This window comes from Anolis carolinensis, chromosome 2, assembly GCF_035594765.1.
Source record: "Anolis carolinensis isolate JA03-04 chromosome 2, rAnoCar3.1.pri, whole genome shotgun sequence".
NCBI classification, from domain to species: domain Eukaryota; kingdom Metazoa; phylum Chordata; class Lepidosauria; order Squamata; family Dactyloidae; genus Anolis; species Anolis carolinensis.
The window spans coordinates 212520929-212541750 of record NC_085842.1 but is presented as its reverse complement, the minus strand read 5'-3'; the positions used below and the strand labels follow the sequence as shown (position 1 = coordinate 212541750).

General features: G+C 43.4%; 1 protein-coding gene across 2 annotated transcripts in view; it reads right to left on the bottom strand.

Moving 5' to 3' along the window:
• Nucleotides 1-3523: 3523 nt before the first annotated feature.
• Nucleotides 3524-20822, bottom strand: part of syn1 (synapsin I) — a 186236-nt gene continuing 168937 nt past the window's right edge. The window contains exons 8-13 of one of the 2 annotated variants that reach the window (XM_062971687.1): nt 19476-19550; nt 19168-19270; nt 13667-13816; nt 8970-9033; nt 7698-8361; nt 3524-5920 (exon numbers count right to left, since the gene is read on the bottom strand). In XM_062971687.1, coding sequence (XP_062827757.1) covers nt 5785-5920; nt 7698-8361; nt 8970-9033; nt 13667-13816; nt 19168-19270; nt 19476-19550 — 1192 coding nt within the window. In that variant the 3' untranslated portion in view covers nt 3524-5784. The remainder of the gene's footprint in view (nt 5921-7697; nt 8362-8969; nt 9034-13666; nt 13817-19167; nt 19271-19475; nt 19551-20822) is intronic. The other variant, XM_062971688.1, reaches the window with a different exon arrangement.

Below are 20822 nucleotides of genomic sequence, written 5' to 3'. Positions count from 1 at the left end.
AATTATTAGAGACCCTTAGCACTTTGCTACTTAAAAGTGGGAGTCTATGGACTTTTCTCACAAACTGCTGGTCCATTGCAATTTTTTAGGAAAGAAATAGTTGTAGGTGATGTGCACAAGTAGTGTACGATTGCTGCTGCGATTGCTCTTGCGATTGCTGCTGTTGTTGAATGCCATCAAGTCAACTTCAACTTAGAAAGAAGAGACTTCAGGATCCCTGGTCATCAACAGCCTTGATCAAGTCTTGAGGATTCAGAACTGGGACTTACTTCATCTACAATGTGGTCTTCCTCTTTTCCTATTACCTTCTGCCTTACCAAGCATTTTCTTTCCTAGTATTGTCTTCTTGTGACATGGCCAAAGTATGACAGGCTCAGCTTTGTCATCCTGGCTTCTAAGGAGACTTCAGGCTTGATTTACTCTCAGGCTAATTTGTTTCCTCTAGCAAAACTTTCCTCTAGCACCACATTTCAATTAAGGTAATTTTCTTTCTGTCCACTTTCTTCACTGTCCAGCTTTCAGAACCATATACAGGACCCGTACCCAGTATTTTGAGAAAAACATCCTGCCAGTCCTCCAGTCCCATCAGCTATCTTAAGAAGAGCTGTGCCAATAGATTTTTTTTCCTCAATTTTCCCTATGGATCTGGCTCTCCAACTGGTTATGGCTTTTTGTTATAAAAACTCTTTCTACCTCCTTTTTGCTTCATGTTTTTTAACTACATGTCAACAGGGATGTCCTGGCAAATCACGAAGTGCAGGAATTAACCATGAACAGCAAGGAGATTTTTTTTTTAATGCAGGAAGTTATCTTAAGCAATGGCAGGGAGAAATACTACCCCCAGCTGTAGCAACTTTCTTGACTCGGGAGCAAATATTTTGTAAAAGGTTTTGAACTGTTCACTCCAGACCAAGCCATTGTAGAAACTTTGCATTATTACTGCATTAGCTCATAACAATACATTGTGGCTGGAAAAATCCCTCTTTTGCTCACAACCGCTGTGTGCCCTGCAGACACCCACAGCTAAAAGGGAAAGTGGGGGTTGGAAGCAAATGATCTTACTGCCTAATTCCAAATGCTGTAGACATATTGAATCTGATCTTTGTCTGTCAAGATGTGGAGTAAAGTCTATTGATATCTATTCTGGGTGGGATTAATAATAGGTTTCAGAGCTGCATGTTTGAGGTCACAGTCCCTGCTAATAAAAAAGTAATGGTACTCCTGCCCCTGCAAGCAATTGCCACACTGTTTATTACCAGTCTGTAAGACGATATCTTCTATTCCACAATTCCAAAGTTTTTGCTGAAGATTTTGGGGAAGGTTTTTTTGAATCTATAAAGTGTATAATGAGGCCTGAATCCTATTGGTGACATATGCTGAGGCCCATTCATACTACTGTTATAGCTCTACGATTCTACTTTTCCTGTCCTTTTGTTAAACTCACACAAAAGCTTAACTTACCTACCTCTTTAATCATTTCTCCTGAAGCTTTCTCAGAGGTACTTGAGAAAAGACACAGCCTCAAGTTGTCAGAGACATTTGTTTGTCATAGCATGTCCTTTTACTTATTCCAACATCTTGAACTCGTCCAGTTCATTTGGTAATTGATTCCCGGAAAGAAGACACATAACACTATGTAACAATTTTTTAACCTGTTCCTGGTTTGAAAGTGTTGTTCCTGTTTAATTGTGCAGTACTTACTTTGAAAATAGTTGTTATACTTCAGCAACTTCCATTTTTGAGGCTGTCAGAAACTTTGTTGAATTGATTTAGACTGCGAAAATATTCATTGAAAAACTAGTAAAATGTGCTGCAGGATGTCCCAGAAAAACAAAGTTTTTGCAGTTTAATGAACTTTCCCCATGTTTTTATGATAGAACCAATTAGGAAATGACATTTATAACCCAGGAACAAAAATTGTGTTACATCGTGTAATTTGCAAGTCTAATTGCCAAAGGCAGAAATCTCTGAGGCAGCCCAGTTACAGTTAATTTCAGGGAATATACATTTCCCTCTCGTTTTAAATTTCTTATCGTCTCTGTTACGGCAAAAAAAAAAAAATACAAAAAGAGGAGATACCTTCGGAAAGACTGCAAAGACCATAGCAAGGACCACAGAAGGCCCTCATAATGAGGAAAGGCATCATTGTGATTTCTTTCCCTTCCATTTCTCCCAATGGAAAAAATGTGTGCTATTAAATTTAAAAATACAAAATCCCGTTTAACCATGGAACCCATATCCACATGAGAGAAACTGTCTCTCTAGAACATTGGTTCTCAACCCGGGATCCCCAAATGTTTTTGGCTTTCAACTCCCAGAAATCCTAACAGCTGGTAAACTGGCTGGGATATCTAGGAGTTGTAGGCCAAAACACCTGGGGACCCACAGGTTGAGAACCACTGCTCTAGAATTTGTTACACCATCTAGGCAATTCTATGATATATCATATGGATGTTATTCTTAAAGATGCCAATATGGCAGAGAAGTCTATGGCGAAATGAATGGCTACAAAAACTTCACTTTAGGCAAAATGCAGTCTTTTCAGCAGCCACTTCCTGTTTGCCGAAGCGGCACTTTGTGGGTTTCCCTAGGTCCTTTAATGCAACTGTACAGTATGCTGGGACTAGAAGTCAGTTAATTCAATGTGTTATTTAGTTGTATCTGCAGTTTCAGCCAAGAATGTATTCCCCCCACCCACCCCCCCCCCCCCCGATACCCGGTATGTATGTGTGTCTTACTATAAAGCAAAGAAAGGCCGGATCATCCACCTTGCACATTGTATTTGTTTCAGTTTCTTCCACTTTGACAAAAAATATTTTACCTAACATATTTCATTAGGATATCCTTTTGGAACCAGAGGCTATTTCATCAAGGATGAAAAATTACTGAAACACTGTCATCACCCATAGAATCCACATGGACACCCTACAACAACCTGAGCTTGTGTCCAAATTATAACGTCCCCTGCTTCTGCACTTTCTGGTTGTTCACTATGGCTAGATACAACCTTTAATTCAATGCATTTGACAGCAGCGCATGATTCAATTTCAGAAGATGGTAAGATTATACCATGTTCACTTATATTAAATTTGTATTTCATTCATAGCCAGCAATGGCTTCCTCTTGAGACACAATACTCACATTTTTAAACCCTCCCCCCTAAAATCAGCTTAGTTTTAAAAAAATAATACTTGGTTGTTGTATGTCTTTCGGGCTGTGTGGCCATGTTCCAGAAGAATTCTCTCCTGACGTTTTGCCCACATCTATGGCAGGCATTCTCAGAGGTTGTGAGGTATGGAGGTATGAACCTGGCCATGAAAGCCTTCGACAATACTTGATTTTCAATTGTCTGGGCAAATAAAAAGTTGCATGGGACATTCTTGTTTGTGTCACTAGAGGGAAGTGTTACCACATCAGAAACCAAGCTTGTTTGATTCCGTCTGCACATCGGGAATTAGCGCCGATTTCAGAATGCCACCCTCAACCCCTTTCATCCCATTCCATCCAGTAACATACAAACTCATTTCTTCTCATCACTTCTCCAGTTTAATATCTTAGTACATATATATATATCTTTCTCTGCATATATATATATTTATATATATAACTGTCTCTATTTATTTTGTTCCAGCCACATAACGTGTATTCTTTCAGTAGGTTTTGAGATTTGCACCTTTTCTAAATATATATATAGATATATATAATATATGTAATTTTTTGTCTTTTACACCACTGATCCATTGAAACTTTGATCCACACAGAGACAGAATCACAGCAAAAGGAAAGGCCTCTAATCCCACCAGAAGAGTGTGGGAGCGGGAAGCATTTTCCAGACAAGAATAAATAACAAAGATACCAAGTCAGCACTTTAAATTGCCCTCCCCAGGTCCCTTGGTGCGGGGAGGAGTATATCTCTGGGGAGAAAAGGTTGGGGAAGGGAAAGGAGTTGTATAATACAGGGTTTGAGCCCCCTGCGGTATCCCCCTCCCCAACCTGACAATAAGTTGCAAACACAGCTCAAAGCGTCATGTCACGACACAGCTACGACACGCGACTTTGCAGCTACCAGACCATCACGTGTTTAAGTGGCATTTCACCCCCCCTGCCCCTGTGGTTTTGGTTTTCTTCAAAGGGGCGGGGGTGTGAGGGTAGGCGACACAGCTTTAGGGATCAAGGGAATCACAAAAATAGAGTGGGGGGGGGGGGTTCTCTCTTGTGTTATATACAAGGGGGAATGGGAGAGGGGACCCAGCCCTGGAATCCAAAAGTGAGCCCCCCCTCCCCAGAACGTCCATGGGTGGTTGGTGGTGTTTTCTTTTTCACCCACCAACCAAAATGGCGGAAGTATCCCTTGGCTACAGTGGCAGTAGTATGGCTGTTCTCTGCAAGGACTGAACTTCCAAGCAGGATGATGGCTAGGTTGAGTGGTCAGACCACGAGGGAAAAGGGAGAATAGGGTCCATGGAAGCCATCTTGTCCTCCCCCACAGGCCCAGAATGGAGTCAATCTCAGTTGTGTCCTGCTTGTCCTCCATTCAAAGGGCAGTATGAGGTTGGAGGGCTGGGGCATTGGGGAGTGGACCTCTTGGCCATCGGTGAATGTTTTGGGAGGGGATGTGCTTGAAAGTTTCAAGGATGATGCAATTAAGCCATAAAAGGTAGTACAGGAAGGGTGTGTGTCAGGATTAAGGCTTTGCCAAGTAGCCGGTTGCCAAGTGGAAAAGGAAGGAAGTTGCCAATTGTCAGTGGGAAAGGCAGAACCTGTAGCCAAGTAAATGGTTGCTTGAGAAGGGACAACTACCAAGGGGGAAACGGTTGAAGGCAGAGGAGGAAGGGGAGTGGCAATCGATTGGCTTATTCACAAACAGCGACACAGACACCTTTGTGGCCACAAACACAGACATGGCCTCAGGAGGGGGTCCCCTCCCTCGTGCTATATACAGAGATCCCCGGAGACCCCTCTCCTCTCCCTGTCCCCTTGCCCCAGGGGTCCCATGCACCAGGGCTGGGAGAAGAGAGCCGGGCACAGAGTTTTGCATATTCGTGTAGAAGAAATGTGGACTTGAGAAACCTGCAGCCTCAGATTCAAGATAGAGGACTCCGGTGAGCATGGGAAGAGGGGAAATCTCTGCTAGTATAGATGTGGGCTTAATGTATCTGGAAGGAGGGCAGTGTTTTGAGAAAGTAGGTACCAAATGGTAAGGATAATTCATTTTATAAAGCAGAGAGCAGGAGGAGGGAGCTGGGAGCTGAGAGCCATGGGTCTTGAGTTGAGAAAAGAAGGGAGTTATTAATGGGCACTTAAGGGGAAACGAGTGGAGATACTTTCTGTAAGAATATATCCCAGCACACCGTGGTAGGCCTGACATGGACTGGGTGAATATTTCAGGAACCTGAACAACAAACCTTCCCATTTCAAAGCATGAGCATCCTATTTCTGGACACAGTTTGGCCCATCTTTAGACCTGAAGATTTTCTGCAGGTGCAGCTTTCTTTCAGCCATAGATCTCAAGGGGTCCCTCCCTTACCTGGGATTGCTGTTGGATAGGGAGGGTGCAGTGAGATGCGGAGAAATTTCTGAGATGGACCTCAATACATCATGGAGGGTCCACCCTTTTGGTTCAGTTGGGAAGTTTGGGGTGGGCAAAAGAACTACTGAGATTGGGGGGGGGGGAGATAAGGTATGGGGAGCATGGAGAGTCTCAGTAGACATAGAGGGAGCCCTAGTGTGGAATAGGGAAGCATGGAGGATGTCAAGGATTGCAGCGTGGAGGTGGGAGGTCTCTCAGTCGGAGAAGAGGCTGGCGAAGCTCTGTCGGAGGCTGCGGATGCTCTCAGCACGCACTTCATCCTGACTAAGGCTGCCCCGTGGCACCGGCGCCTCTGCAAGGGGGAAGGTATTGGTCAGAGACTGGGATTTGCTAAGGAACATCAGGGGAGGGATGGAGGGCAGGAAAGAGGGGAAGGGGAGGTGAAGAGGAGAGATGAGAAACACACTATTAATATCAGGTGAGGCAAGGTAACTAGCTTGCTTCTTAAGTAAAGCTGGGAGGAAGAGAAAAAGGTATGTGGAGGGGAGGGGATGGAATTGGGAAGCATCTGCCTTCTTCCCAGGAAAGTAACAGGGGAACAAGCACAGGGCAGTAAAGGAGGCAAAGCAAGTGGAAAGCGAAGTTCCCAAACCCTCACCCACTAATTTAGACCTTCAAAAAGTATGTTCATCACGAAATTGCAAAAAGCAGAGAATCTGCCCTGCAGCAGTCAGAGGACTGAAAAAGGATTGGGGGAAATAAATTATTGGGGATATTGTCCTAACTATTAGAATTTGACACTTCTAATTTAATTATTGTATGCCCTGGATTATTAGTATTAGAGGGAAGAAAGTTCTCAAGCACATTCATCTTAGGAAGCAAACTTTCCCATTCAGGTTCATTCTGGTGCTTCCAATTGGGAATCTCACTTGGATTTAGGGTGGAATGGTAAAAGTGTGGGCTAAGGAGCGTGAGAGACCCAGGGACACACAGCAAAGTAAATCTGACAGACTATTTCAATGAAAGGTTAACATGGGCTCCCAAAATTGTCCATCCCTGCTTTAGCAGTTGAGGTGGCATTAGGAATCACAAAATATGCCATTTTAGGCACCCAGGTGACATATACTCTCTGTTGAATATTTTCAGTATGACAAGGGAGATGTTTGCCTTCCTCCTCTACAAGAAATATTTCATAAAACTCCAAATGTTTTCTTAAGTGTTTCTTGCCTATTTGCTCTACTTCTCAGCAGCACTTGGTTAGGGGGAAATCCCTAATCTTGTATGATCCCAGCCAATCAGAACTAAGAAACTAATATGATGGTATCAAGATGACACAGAGCCAAACATATTTGTATTCACAAAGTCGATTCAGAGTGAGAGCAACCTAGTTCGTGCTACCTCTTTAAACTCGTATTTTGCTTCAACCTCTGTGCTGCAGTCCTTGAAAAATCATTTGCAGATTTTTAGTTCTAATGCTAACAATGTTTACTAAAAAAATCACAAGTGATTGAAATAAAAATTTAGGCAAAAGCAAATCTGATATGTCAGATCTACACTTTGAGAATGACCAAATCTGTGAGTTGCCTTCCTTTCCCTTTTTTGTATATCATGCAGAATCTATAACTCACCTTTGTTTTAGAGCTGGTTATGTTTTATTCTTTTTCAAAACCTGAACTTTCTACCTTCATAGTGGTAACTACTAAGGTGGGAAATTGTGGGCCATGAGTGATAAAGGTTAAAAGCCATCAAAGGATAACTCTGAATAGCTTCCAGTGGGTTACTGTGTTTTATCCCACTATCATATTGTCCTACCCAATATTCCACTAACTGTGCAACTCCTTCCCTCCACCCACCTTTACCTGAATGTTTTGGCCTGATAATTCCAGATTAATTGAAAATGTGATAAAAACATAATTTAAAACCAGGTAGCCTTCCATAAAATGCATTTACTTTGCACTGCTTCCTCTGATACCGGAATGGAGTACAAGTCATGCACAGGCTTTATGCCAACAAAGTGGGCCACCAGCATTATGTCATCCTAAACAAAGCCCTCCTGAAATGGGAAGCGAACCCAAAACTTGTCACTTTGCCACCACCCACCCACCCACACTAAGTTACTAGAGACAGCTAAATCCCTTCACAGAGAGCCCTAGAGTCCAACGCTTACTTCAGCTGGGGCTGCGGTGGAGGCAGGTCCTGACTGGTGGGTTTCTGGGCCACTTGTGGTTTTCCTTGGCTTGGTGGAGGGCGGCTGCCTTGTTGCCCTGGGCCTCCCGGGCCTTGCCCCTGAGTGCTGGGCCTTGGCTGCTGGGTCGTAGGTGGGGATGGGCGCTGCTGCTGTGCTCCTGCCCCTGGTGGGCGCTGTTGAGGTGGCCCTCCCTGACTGCCCTGCCGTGGATGTTGCCTGGGTTGACCTCCTGCAGCTGGAGGGCGCTGTTGCTGCTGTGATGGTGGTTGCGGTGGCTGTTGTGGTGGTTGCCCAGCTTTGGGGGGACCTGCTCCTGCAGGCCGCTGCTGGGGAGGAGATCCTTGCTGCCACTGCTGCTGCCCCCCACCACTAGGGCTTGGACCTCTCTGGGGCTGTGGGGATTGCGGAGCAGATGGTGGCCCCTGCTGGCGAGGCTGCTGGGCTCCTGGGCCAGGCTGGCGCTGCCCTATGGGACGCTGCTGTGCCTGTGGTGGGGGCTGCTGGGTGGTGGGGCTTGGAAGTCGCTGACCTCCAGGCGGGCCTCCAGTTTGTGGGGAGAGGCCAGAGAGCTGTTGGCCTTGGGGAGGGGGCCGCTGCTGAGATGGAGGCCGCTGCGCTCCTGCAGGTGGCTGCTGAGGCCCTCCTGGCAGATCAAAAGAAGAAGGGAAGAGTCATTTTCATGGTGATAAAATCGTATTTTCTCCCAACCCAAACACTCCAATGCCAACCCATACAGCATCTTTCTTCTGAGCTTCTTCCCCTGCTCCAAGCAGCCTCCTTGCCAAGAAGTAGCCTTGCTGGTAAGACTTGTTCAATTGGATATGGATTCCAGCTCCTGTAATCTTTAAACTTTGGAAATCTCAAGCACATTTCAAGTACTCTAAAGCTTTGACTAGTGGTACAAAAGTATCTCTCATTCCTTGTGGCTGCTGTTTCTGCCCAAAATGATTACTGCTTCCTTTGAGAAGAGCAGGTGAAGGGGACACAGATGAGCTAAAAGCTCTGTTACCAGTTCCTCCACACATTCTCCCCACTCTCTGCTGATGTTGGGAGGAGTTGGAAAGTGAGGAAAGACAATACCTTTGTTCTACTTGAGGGAGCTCTATAACACCTTATTTTGTTTCAACATCTGTCCAGGTTTAAATTTTCAGGAGCCTATCTTGGATCCAATTTGGCAACCCTATTTGCCCTCTAGTCCCAGGCCCCACTTCTCTCCGATAAGACCTCCCTGCAACATGGAGTCATATTTACCCTGGGGTGGGGGTCTCTGTTGGGCAGGAGGGCCTTGTCGCTGTGCAGGTTGAGCTGACTGAGCCTGAGGACAAAAGGAAGCAAAACAAACCAGAAAAGAGTTGGAAAAGAACATTCCCACCTCCCTCCATCTCAGAGGCATCAACCCCTAAAGTTTAGCCACTCTGGGCCCAATATGTGCTTCAATGTCTGGCTTAAGCTTTACTCAGAATTTGTTTACACTGGCCAGAAAACCCCAAGTAACCCAGGAGTCGATTCTGGTTCTTTTCATGACATCCAGAGACTTCCAGTCCTTAACATGGGGTAAACCAAGTTTAACCAGTTTAAAGAAATGCTTCAGAGTTGCAGCAAAACTCCAGGGCAGCTCCACACTTCAGGCAGAGTGTAGACAATAAATCAGTTTTGAAAATAAACAGACTGCTGTCTACATGGGTCAGCACCACCAATCTCTTTATCCCTGTAGTCATCAGCACAAAGAAAGGGGATGGATCAAGCTTGTGGCATTCCATATAATTAGAGCTCCGGGAGAATTTCTGGCCATTGTTGGTGCTTCTTGCTGACATCAGCAGGTGCCAGTTCAACCAGAGAGGAGGGAAATAATGTGGATAGGTCTACTGATGTCAGCATGAGGTGCCAGATCCTTCAGAGCTCTGTCTGGTGTGGTGACAGGAAAAGTAAAGTGACAGTCCAGCCAGGATGCATTGGTTTCAACTCAACTGGGCTATGTAGATTTTACCTCACCATTATGTACTGGGCATGGGATGTGTGGACACCTCCAAGGCACCCTAGTCCCAAAATAACTAGTCAGTGTAGAGAAGTCCTCAGTTACCTTCACTAATATATCTACAATTGAGGTGCCTTGCTCCCCCAAATCCATCCCCTGTATGGCTATGGTTTCCTGCAGACCCAGTACCAAAGGCTGCCTACTATTTCCAATGCAGCCCAAAGTAATGGGCAATAGGTGGATTGTGAACAGAAGCTCTTGCTTGAACCCAATGGCAACTGGGATGGATATGAGGAACCAGTGAGCATTCCACTCCTATGTTTTGGCTCAGCACATGGAGCTGCCTTCTGCTGAGTCTGGTCAAAAGTCCATCAACTGGGTCAACATAAAAGTCAGGAGTGAATGGACAAATGATTTTTCTCCACCTCCCATTACACTCAAGTGTGACAAAAGGAAAAAAAATTACGTGGCAGCTGTTTCTGGCCAAGAAAATTCAAGTACAGTACTTAACAAAAAAAACCCCTCCAAAACCTAATCACAGAACATGTCACTAACACCAGACATTTTCAATTGCAGAATGTGGATATTACTTTGGCTTAGATGGATTTAAACTATGCATGAATCAGAGGAGACAAAAGGAAGTATTTCTCTACTAAACATCAGGCTAAACTGTGGAATTCATGAACATAAGATGGAGTTACGATGGCCGTCAACTAGTTGGCTTTAACACAGGCTTTGGCAAACTTCGGCTTTCTAGATGTTTTGGACTTCAATTCCCATAATTCCTAAAAGCTGGTAGGCTGTTAGGAATTGTGGAAGTTGAAGTCCAAAACACCTGGAAAGCTGAAGTTTGCCCATGCGTGCTTTAACCAGGGATTAGAATTTCCAGAAGATTTGGCTCTCAGTATCTGTGCCTGCTTAGTCATGATGATTATTTGCTGGATGATGGAACTTGTGGGTGTCTAAATACTGGGGACTGCAGCTCCCATAGGCCCTTGCTAACAGAGCAAGCGGTCAGAAAAGATGGAGGCTGTATAGGTAGTAAGCTGGCAGTTAATGAGTAATTACTATATGACACAAGATGTGCTTACAGTCTGATCCAGCAGATTTTTTATGTTCTTCAAAGGCAAGATTAGAAGAATTCAGTGAGGAGACATCTATCAGCACCTACAAACCATGATAACTAAACAGAGCCTCCCTGTACCCACCACAACTAGTATTATCCCGTGATACCAAATGCTGGGAATACGGAGTAGGGGAAGGATGTTGTTGCAAGAAAAAAAGAAACAGATAGAGGAAGCTGAGCAAAGCTGAGCTGGACCAGCTTAAAACATGGCTGGAATTTCATTGTGGACTTGCTTCTTCGTAAGTGGAATGACGTCTGCAGGAAACAGAAGTGAGTAGTTTATCAATGTTTGTATTCAGCAAGGACGTTACTACATAGCAGAGTCAGCAAACGAGATTGTTGTGCATTACGACCATTGTTACCATGTACATTAGGACTTATGCACAATGAGACTAATAAACATCAGGATATTTTTGTTAGTGCTCTCATACGAATCTTAACAATTCCAATCCTTAGCTTCTTTGTTACATAGTCAAGTACAGTAAGAGTCTCATATCCATAGGGATATGTTCCCAACTGGACCATGGCTAGCTGAAACCACAGATATAGAAAGCCATTAAATTACTTGATTTCCAATCCCAGCATAGCATAGAGGGCCTTGAGATTGCTAGATCCTCTATTGTGACTCTCTGGTAACTTCTTAGGGAAGCACACTATAGAATTGCCTGGAGAATCTAGCAAATCCCTAGAGACAATTTTCCCATGGGCATGGGTCCAATTCTGTGCAGCGCAATTGAAGGGAATGTTGACAAGCTGGAAAGTGTCCAGAGGAGGGTGACTAAAATGATCAAAGGTCTGGAGAACAAGCCCTATGAGGAGCAGCTTAAAGAGCTGGGCATGTTTAGCCTGCAGAAGATAAGGCTGAGAGGAAACATGATGAGAGCCATGTATAAATATGTGAGAGGAAGTCATAGGGAGGAGGGGGCAAGCTTGTTTTCTGCTGCCCTGGAGACTAGGATGTGGAACAATGGCTTCAAACTACAGGAAAGGGGATTTCACCTGAACATCAGGAAGAACTTCCTCACTGTGAGAGCTGCTCAGCAGTAGAACTTCTGCCCCAGAGTGTGGTGGAGGCTCCTTCTTTGGAGGCTTTTAAGCAGAGGCTGGATCTGTTGGGGTTGCTCTGAATGTGATTTTCCTGCTTCTTGGCAGGGGGTTGGACTGGATGGCCCAACTCTATGATTCTATGGGTAAATGAAACCTATAAAACTCTACACATGGATTCTGTTGTTACCGGGGAGGGGGGGGGGGTCTTACAGTATGCATAAAGTTAGATAACACAGAATGGGATAGAGAATTCTGTGCCACATGTTCTTCTTGGAGATATATATCTTGCACCCACCCAAAAAAAAAATGCAAAACTTTTCTCCAATGAAGATTTTAAAGTGTTTTTATGTATTTCCAGTGATTTTTTATGTGTGGGTTTGAGGGGGGAGGGTTCTCATACAATATGCTTGTGCTGCTTATGGGGCCAGTGTGGTGTAGTGGTTTGAGTGCTGGGCTAGGACACTGGGAGACCAGGGTCTGAATCCCCCCTTGGCCATAGAAGCCTTGGGTGAGTGACACACTCCCATCCTCAGAAGAAGTAAAATCAAAGGCTCTCTAATCAAATCCTGCCAATAAAACCATATGATAGGTAGGTTCACCTTACTGTTGTCCTACGTCAGTACACAGCAATAATGGCAGTTTTGCACACAAATAAAAATAATGTTTTTTGTGCAAATGAACTTCGCACAAAATACCCTGACAAATACAATTTGCAGCACGCACTTGAACCATTTTTCAGTAGGGCGTCTCAATCTGTCAGAACACCTTGCTAATCAAGGATTTGCAAGCATTACTTCCTGCCCATCTCAATGTGGCAAAGGTACACTGTTTTGTTTCCTCCTCCCATCTACTCAGAGGACACATACACAAGTCTACACAGTAGCGTATGAGAAATAGTCACTCTAGGCCATACTAGCTACACTCTTAACTCCAATTGAGAAAGAGCATTCTAGAGGCTCTTATGCTAACATCTTGGCTGAACATATTTTGGACCTCATCACATTAGTCTTCAGCCCCGTCCTATGACGCTTGCAGAACAGAGCCAGTACGGAGCCCGTCAGAGCTCATCACATGACACAGGGTTACTTCTGGCAGGGCTCCGTCCTGGCTGCATTCTTCAAGCATCGTAGGACGGAGCCCTGAGAACATGGGAGGTTTCCCATGTTCACATTTGGTAAGCCACAGAAAGCACGGGAGAAAGCCAGGCAGGAATGCTTTCCCCCATGGGATGGCGATGCAGAGCGCAGGGCGACGGTTTCCCCCGCTGCCCACTGGATTTGCCCCGCTGTCCCTTAGGTGCTCCCACTTTCCCCCAGCTTGAGGACCTTCATCTGATAAGTTCCTTTATCCAGAACAGAGGCAAAGACTATGCCCCCTTTAGATCTTGCTGAACTACAGTTCCCAGCATTCTTTGCCATAGGACTGAACAGAGTTGCAATCTAACGTCATCTAGGAAGCTGTGAATTATTCAGAACTGAAGGAGAGATGCTCATCTTAACACATACAATATTGTGTTGTTCCATGTTTCTATCCAGACCCTAATGTAACCACTTCCATAATTGTTCATTATCAGCCCCATACCACCCACTCTCTACCCTCCCTCTACTTATGGGCTTCTTCAGTTTCAAGTAAGCAATGAATGTGGGTGTGTTAATTTTGAACTACAACCCCCAGTCAAGAGGCCATACTTGGTGGCAGAATCTCATGTTAGATCTAATGGAAAAAGACCGATCACAGTCAAGTTTATGAGCTGAAAAGTCTGACTGTAAGGGGCTTCAGAGAGGAAGAAGGGAGTGATACCTGGGTGTGCTGTCCTGAGGCAGAGCGCACAGGTGAGGGCACTGGTGTGCGAGGAATAGCCTGGGCCATGCGGGTCAGGACCAGGTCCACAATCAGATGCTTGTCTTCATCCTGATGATCTCCAATGAGAGGCATGGATGATCCCACTACCTGGGGAGGAAAAGGAAAGAGCAAAATGTGAAAGAAGTGAACCTCTTTCCCCAAAATCAACTGAAAGCGTAATTTTGGAAGCTGAAATAAATCCACATATAATGGTGGTAAAAAATGAATCCATAAAATGTAGACAGTAAATAGACAATTGAGCATGAAGATGCATAAGAAATAGGAAATGGAAATTGGCAAACTGAGGAATAGTGGCAGAAACCAGGATTTCTTGGCTAGAGATTCATGAACGTTCGGCAGGGATGCAACAGGTCAATGTTATTGGGGGGAAAAACATTTTTATGGAGCTGTGCATATATTGATCCTGACTAGCATAAAATCACTGACTCAATGGGATTTACCTTTGGATTGACTCACCATTCAAACACAGATTCAATAAATTTACTTATTAACCAATAGAATTCTACCCAGGATTTTTATGCAGGCTTCCAAAGAATTAATAATTATTTCGAGGGTTTCCCTGATTTAAAAAGGATGAGAAAGACTGACTTAGATGCTGGGGAGAAAACTGGGAAGTCCCTGCTTCATGTCTCTCTGTTGCCATTACATAACAAGACAGCGGTGACATCCTCCTTCCCCAGCTCCCCCACCCCCCAAATCTGTAGCATGAAAATAACAGCAGATGATCTGCATTACAGGATATTTGCTGAAGGGATTACTGAGGAAATGTGAGTGCTTTGTGTATAAATGCTAAGCAGTAATACTAACAAAACAACATGGGGCAAGCAATGGTGACTTAAAATGTAGTTGGGTACACAAAGACAACTTCATCTTGTAACAGAAGCAAGGTTCCCTTCTCATGTTAACTTCAGTGGGTGCAGGTCGTATCTTCATGTGCATGGACAGAGAAATGATGTCCTACTCAAAAAGGACATGTGTAGTATAAAATTTTGGTGAAACATTGGGAAGCTTGAACATATTTCCAGGCTTTAGTCTTTCTGGAACAGACTGGGCAGCATTCTCAACCTCCCTCAGATTTCGCTTAGGGCCACCTCAATGTAAGAAAACACTATTGTATTTTCTTTCTCTTTCTCTTATAAAGCTGCTGCGTGAACCATATTTAATTCGTAAATGAGTGAGAAACCACAGTGATTATAGGGGAAAATTTTCTGACTCCTAGGATTCCCCGCAGGCTGCAAAAATTGCCAAAACCACCACCCCTTCATCAGAAAAGAGAAAACAAACAAACATGAAGTCCCTTCCTGGTTTTGAATATTTTCTTTTTTGAAATTTGTCAGTGCAGGGAGGCTTGCAATATCTTTAAAAGATGAAGTAATGCTCCTGGATGTTTTGTGAAGAAAAGGAATGTTTTGAGAAGTCTGGAAATGTTTACGGCCACAAAAAGAGCCTTGTACAGCCACACGTGGGCCACATCTGCCCACTCCAGCCACAGATTAACCAACTAAACCTTTCCTGCATGGGTAGAGGAGTAAATTGGCTTCCCCAATGAAATGCGGCTTGAGGACAGCCCATATGATGCTGTGGCCAGGGACACAGCATCATCAAGCCTCGTCCTATCCCCTGGTCTGCAGGGGGATTTGGAGTTGGGAATCCATCAACCTATTCTGAGGCTGGATTTTAAGTGATCTGGGACTACCTGATTTAGAAATGTACCATGACGCTTGCGGCTTATCGTGGCTAAAAGATTGGACAACCCTTCAAAAATTTTAGCAATAGAGGGAGCAAATCTAAGAGCGGGGTGGCACGCATACATCTGGTATGGTAAAAATCAATTGAGAAAAACTTTAGTATTCACATTATCAGATCTTCGCTAATAAAAATCTGGGAGAAATATAAAAGAAATCTTTTTTCAAAAACTCCTTTATGGATATCCCCAAAGGAAGCATTTCACAGGAGAGAAATTGGAGGTGACATTTGGCCAAAATATAGAGAATTGTTGGAAAAAAATATGAGCAATTATAAATTAAAAAGCTTAGAAGAGATTAATCAAAGATTTTAAAAAGTGGGATGGTTTCAATATTTGCAAATTAAAGAAATATATAATAAGGACAATAAACTTGGATTTGAAGAAAAAGAAACATTTTGGGATAAAATATTGAAAATGGATAGGAAAGTTACCAACCAATATCTATAAAAAGATATTGGAATGGGCAACGGAGATGGAAACTATTAAAGACTGTATGGTAAAGTGGGCAAGTAACATAGGAAGACCTATAAAATTGATGAATGGGAAAAAGCGTGGAATTATAGATTGAAATTAACCTATGCTGCAGATATAAAAGAAAACTGGTTCAAAATATTCTATAGAATCTATCTGACTCCCCAAAAACTATCCAAATACTATAAAAAGTATCCAATAAATGTTGGAAATGTGGGGACAAAGATGGTACTTTCTTCCACTGCTGGTGGTCATGTAAAAAAACAAAGCTTTATTGGGCCAAGATACATTAAAAAAATTGAAAAGGTGCTACAAATCAATATAAAAATGGACCCAAAATATTACTTATTAGGACTACTAGATATCAAGGTAGATAAAAAATAAAGAAACTCTATTTAATTACTTGACTACAGCCGCAAGAATGGTATATGCTAAGTTATGGAAAAACAAAGACACCCTGGAAATCAACAGGTGGTACACCAAAATTCTAGAGATTATTAATATGGGTAGGCTAACATATTTACTAGCAAATAATCATGGCAAGCCAAAAAAACAAACAAACTGGGACCCTATCAAGGACTAAAGAGTGTGAATGTTAAAATTCTGGTTTAAAATATAAATCTAGAAAACACATATAAAGGTGGAGGCTAGATGTAATGTACAAGACAAATTACTATTTAAGATATAAATCAGTAAGGTCAGCAGGATTTAGATGGAAGTCTATATATATGTACACTGGGGGGGGGTTAATGTGTATGGTGTGACATACACACACACACACACACACACACACACATATATATATATTCACACATTGTCCATATATGTAGTCTTGTGTTTCCATCCATTGTCTTGTTTTTCCTTATTTTTATTTTTATTTATTTTTTCTCTTTTATGTCCTTGGTTTGTTTCTTTTTGTTTTTTATGGTTTAATTCACTGTGGAGAGCACGAGGTCTATGTTTGTTATAGTTTTTATATGTATTCTTTATATTTTCAATTTCATTCGTGTGTCACTTTCCTGGAAAATCACTAATTTAAAAAAAGACTTTTAAAAATTTGCTGGGACAAATTAAAGGACATTTTTATCTATGCAGGACTGTTTTGCTTCCACTCTGCATAAAAAAATCACTGGCACCTAAGAATCCCTAAGAATCCCACCCATCCTTTCTAAGTAACCAGTTGCATCCTCATGGTAATCCTGGGCAGGCCTACATGGGCCACATAGCACAAACTGGGTCAGAAGCCACTTCTAGGTGTTCACATGGCATTCAGGTGCTCCTGGCCTCTTACGTGGGGTATAACAGGTTAACTAGTCAGGGACTGCCCCAGAGCTTTCCTAAACAACTAGTCTGGGTGTAATTCAAAGTGATAGTCAGGAACCCACTGGAGTTCCATGGCTACTGCCATTCCATTTCCCCTATGCTCCATGGCATAGGGATAAGGTGATGGTACTGAACTTTTCTATTGTTTGATGGAGGAGCCATCAAGCTCTAGAGAGTTCCTGACTATCGCTGGATGCCTTTTCTGATGTCAACAAAGGCACCTGGTAATGGCCAGAAACTCTTGGAGCTGCTACCATTATGAAAAATAATGAAAAAGGTAATAATGACCATCTAGTGTGGCCGAACCGGGTTCAGACCGATCAGATGGTGTGAAAACACTTCTGCAGAATCTGGAGCTGATCTGAAGAATTGCTGCAGATCATCCCCGGATTTAGGTGCTTGTGCAGATGGGCCCCCTGTGAGATAGACTGTGGGCTTCTGCTTTCAAGTTGCCTATCAACGTTTGGCAGCTCCATGTATTTCATAGGGTTTTCTTAGGAAATGAAAAAGCTGTTAGTCATTTCCTTCTGATCTTCCTTGCTGGTCTCCCATCCAAATGCTAACTAACTAGGAAACCCTGCTTCATGTCCAAGATCAGGTGGAATCTGGTACCTTTATGGTATTTTAGAACCTGTGAAGCAGGCTGAGCTAAAATGACAAGAGATTGATACTTGGTGAGCTTCATGACCAACCAGGAATTTGAAGTCAGATCTATCAGAAAAAGCTACTATACTAAAGTTTTGACATTTATTTATGCTGTTTAATTAAAGTTGATTAAGAAAGAGATATTTCATAAACATTCTTTAATCAAGCAATGGTCCTCATTAGCAAAAGCATTTATAAAGAAGTCAAACATTTCTTTTGAGCTTCCCTCTTTCTGAAGGACTTTTCTGATTTAGGCCAGAATCCAAGCGTTGATATGCACATACTGAAGTGCAGCTTACATGCTCACATGTGATTCTTTTTGGACAGAATCCTTGGTGCTATTCTGTAGCCCTTTGAACAACATCCTAAGCCTTCCTCTTCCACAGATATCAAGCATCAGGAGGGCCTGTTGTTATGGCTACTGCTTCTTACTAGTGGGAAGGAGAGGAAGGGGTACAACAGTTCAAACCATAGCTTTGAGGGGAATAGATATAATCTACTTGTAAGAACACTCCCTGTTCCTTTCTGTGACCTGAGACAAACTAGTTCCTCATTGTCTGACTTGCCTCATTGGATAGCAGTGGCAGCAGCAATGGGTTCTTCTGAGAGTAGATAGACAAGGGGAGGGGGATAGATGGGGTACAAAGGGCTAGAACAGCTTTTGTCAACCTTTTTACCTTAGAAAAATGTTCAGCTCCCAGGGTACCCCTGCATAAAATTATTAAATGTAAAGCTCAAAATATTTATTTTTTCCATTATGATTTCTTACAGAATTCTTACACCTAGGGACCTCTCATGGAACTCTAGCTGAGAAACTCTGGACTAAAGAAAAGCCTCTTGTGCCCCAGCCCAAAAGAGATACACTAAAACATATCTGCAGTTTTACTTATCTGCACCTGGGGGAAATTGGTCTTTCTAGATATTTTCTACGCCCTCTAGTAAATCTTTCCTAGAGTTGCATTGGAGGACCTCTCTGGGAATCTCTGAGTCCTCTAATGGGACCACAAGTGAAGTGATTTAATGAGATTTGGTTACGCTCGCAATTTCACATAACCATAGTCCAGTCGGAAACTCATTCCTCCATGGATACTTGGAACATGGGAAATGTAGGAAATGGAACTAGAACTCTGTGGGTGGAGGATCATACTCCACCTGCTTGATCTAGGACTGCAGCTTTGCATACCTTGATATTTGGAGAAAGTAGAGATCTGTGCACATGAACCTGCATGCACTCATGGGATCAGCATCTCACCTCAATGATGTGGTCACGCCCATCCTTGCCATGAAGAGCTTCCACTGCACAGATGTCGAGGCCACCAAAGATTTCTGAACAAGTGTCTACCCAGAGCTTGTACCTGCCAGCCAGAGAAGGAGATGGGAACAACAAGAAGAAAAAGATGGTTGACACACCGACAAGGAGCCCTTTCAATCCTCTGTGACCTTTGGACGGATATTTTTTGCCAGGAGGAGTCGCAGAGACGGGGCTGCTTCCCTTTGTCAACCATCTACTTGTAATACCCTTTCCACACCAGTTCCCCCTCCCCAGCCTTTGCTACTCACCTGTCAGACATGGCTATTTGCTCCAACATGGCAGAGCCAGTATTAGTCTTCCAGTTTCCAGAAACAGAGGTCCTCCTGCCAAGGGAAAGGGCCACTGTTAAGTGTTGTAAGGCTTCCAGACAAATGCTATAGAGCAAGTTATTCCTTGCAGAAAGGGTCTGGGAGATCCATAGATGGGAGAGGAAACACTGAGAGGTCTCTTCCAAGTTTGAGAAAAGAGGCCTTGGCTAAAGAGGGCTTGTCAAGCAAAAAAAATCATTTTTCGCTTGACAAAAAATTCATGTTCTGAAAATCTTGGATCACACCCCAGGGAAAGTGCGGGGTGTGATCCAAGCTTTTCAGAAAATGAAGCATATTAAAAGGAAATGGACAGAAAAGAGAACCAGACTGTGTTGTGTACAAAAAAGAATTTCAGCAAGAGCTTTTTTTTTTTACTCATGTGACAACATGTCACGATTTTGTCCCCCGTGCAACCATTCAAGCACAATTCTGGGACACATAAAGCTGCTTGATACTGAGCCAGACCACTAAGCCATCTAGCCTAGTACAGTCAACTCTTCTCATTCCAGCCTAGAGATGCCAAAGACTAAATGTGGGGACTTCTGCAAACCGCAAAGTATGTGCTCTGCCACTCAACCTTCCCTAGGCTGCTTCTACATCAGGTGAAATAATACAGAGTAGTATGCTGTGGAGCTGACTTGGAAATATAATGGGGAGCCCACGCATACTGACATGGAAGTGCCCCACAGAAGTTTTGCAGTCCACATGGACAGCCAGACGAACAGTGCCTGGCATCAGGGCTTTATCCTCCTGGGGCTGCTCCTGCCACTTCTGTTTTGCCAGCCAGAAACAGCTCCCTGGCAGAGCCTGGCTGGCAATGTTTACTCTGGTGGATTCACCATAGGACTTCCAGCCATATGATCATCAGAAGCAACATCACCAGCAAGGCTTTGCTAGTAGATGCCTAGGGCCAGCAAAACACCACTGGGTCTTTTTGACATGTTCGCACTGGATTACTCCAGGTCAAGCTCAATCAGGCTATCCATACATCAAAAACACCACGAGGCACTTTGGAGTTTCCTGGAAGGTTTCAGATTATCTGTAGTTCTGGAATTACAGGTTACACTGGAACCAGTGATTCTGCTGTGGAACTGGTTGCATGCCGCCTCAACTGCTCACAGTGGGTTCAAGATGAGTATTTTTTTTTGTCCATGTGGACATAGAATAAATTTCTGGGTACCCTATCCAGAAAGTTTCTCCTTAATTAACATTCTTTTTCATGGCTTCCCCTTAAACTATCCATCTGCCTTCATAGAAGATGGAAAACATATCCATAATTCTGCCAAT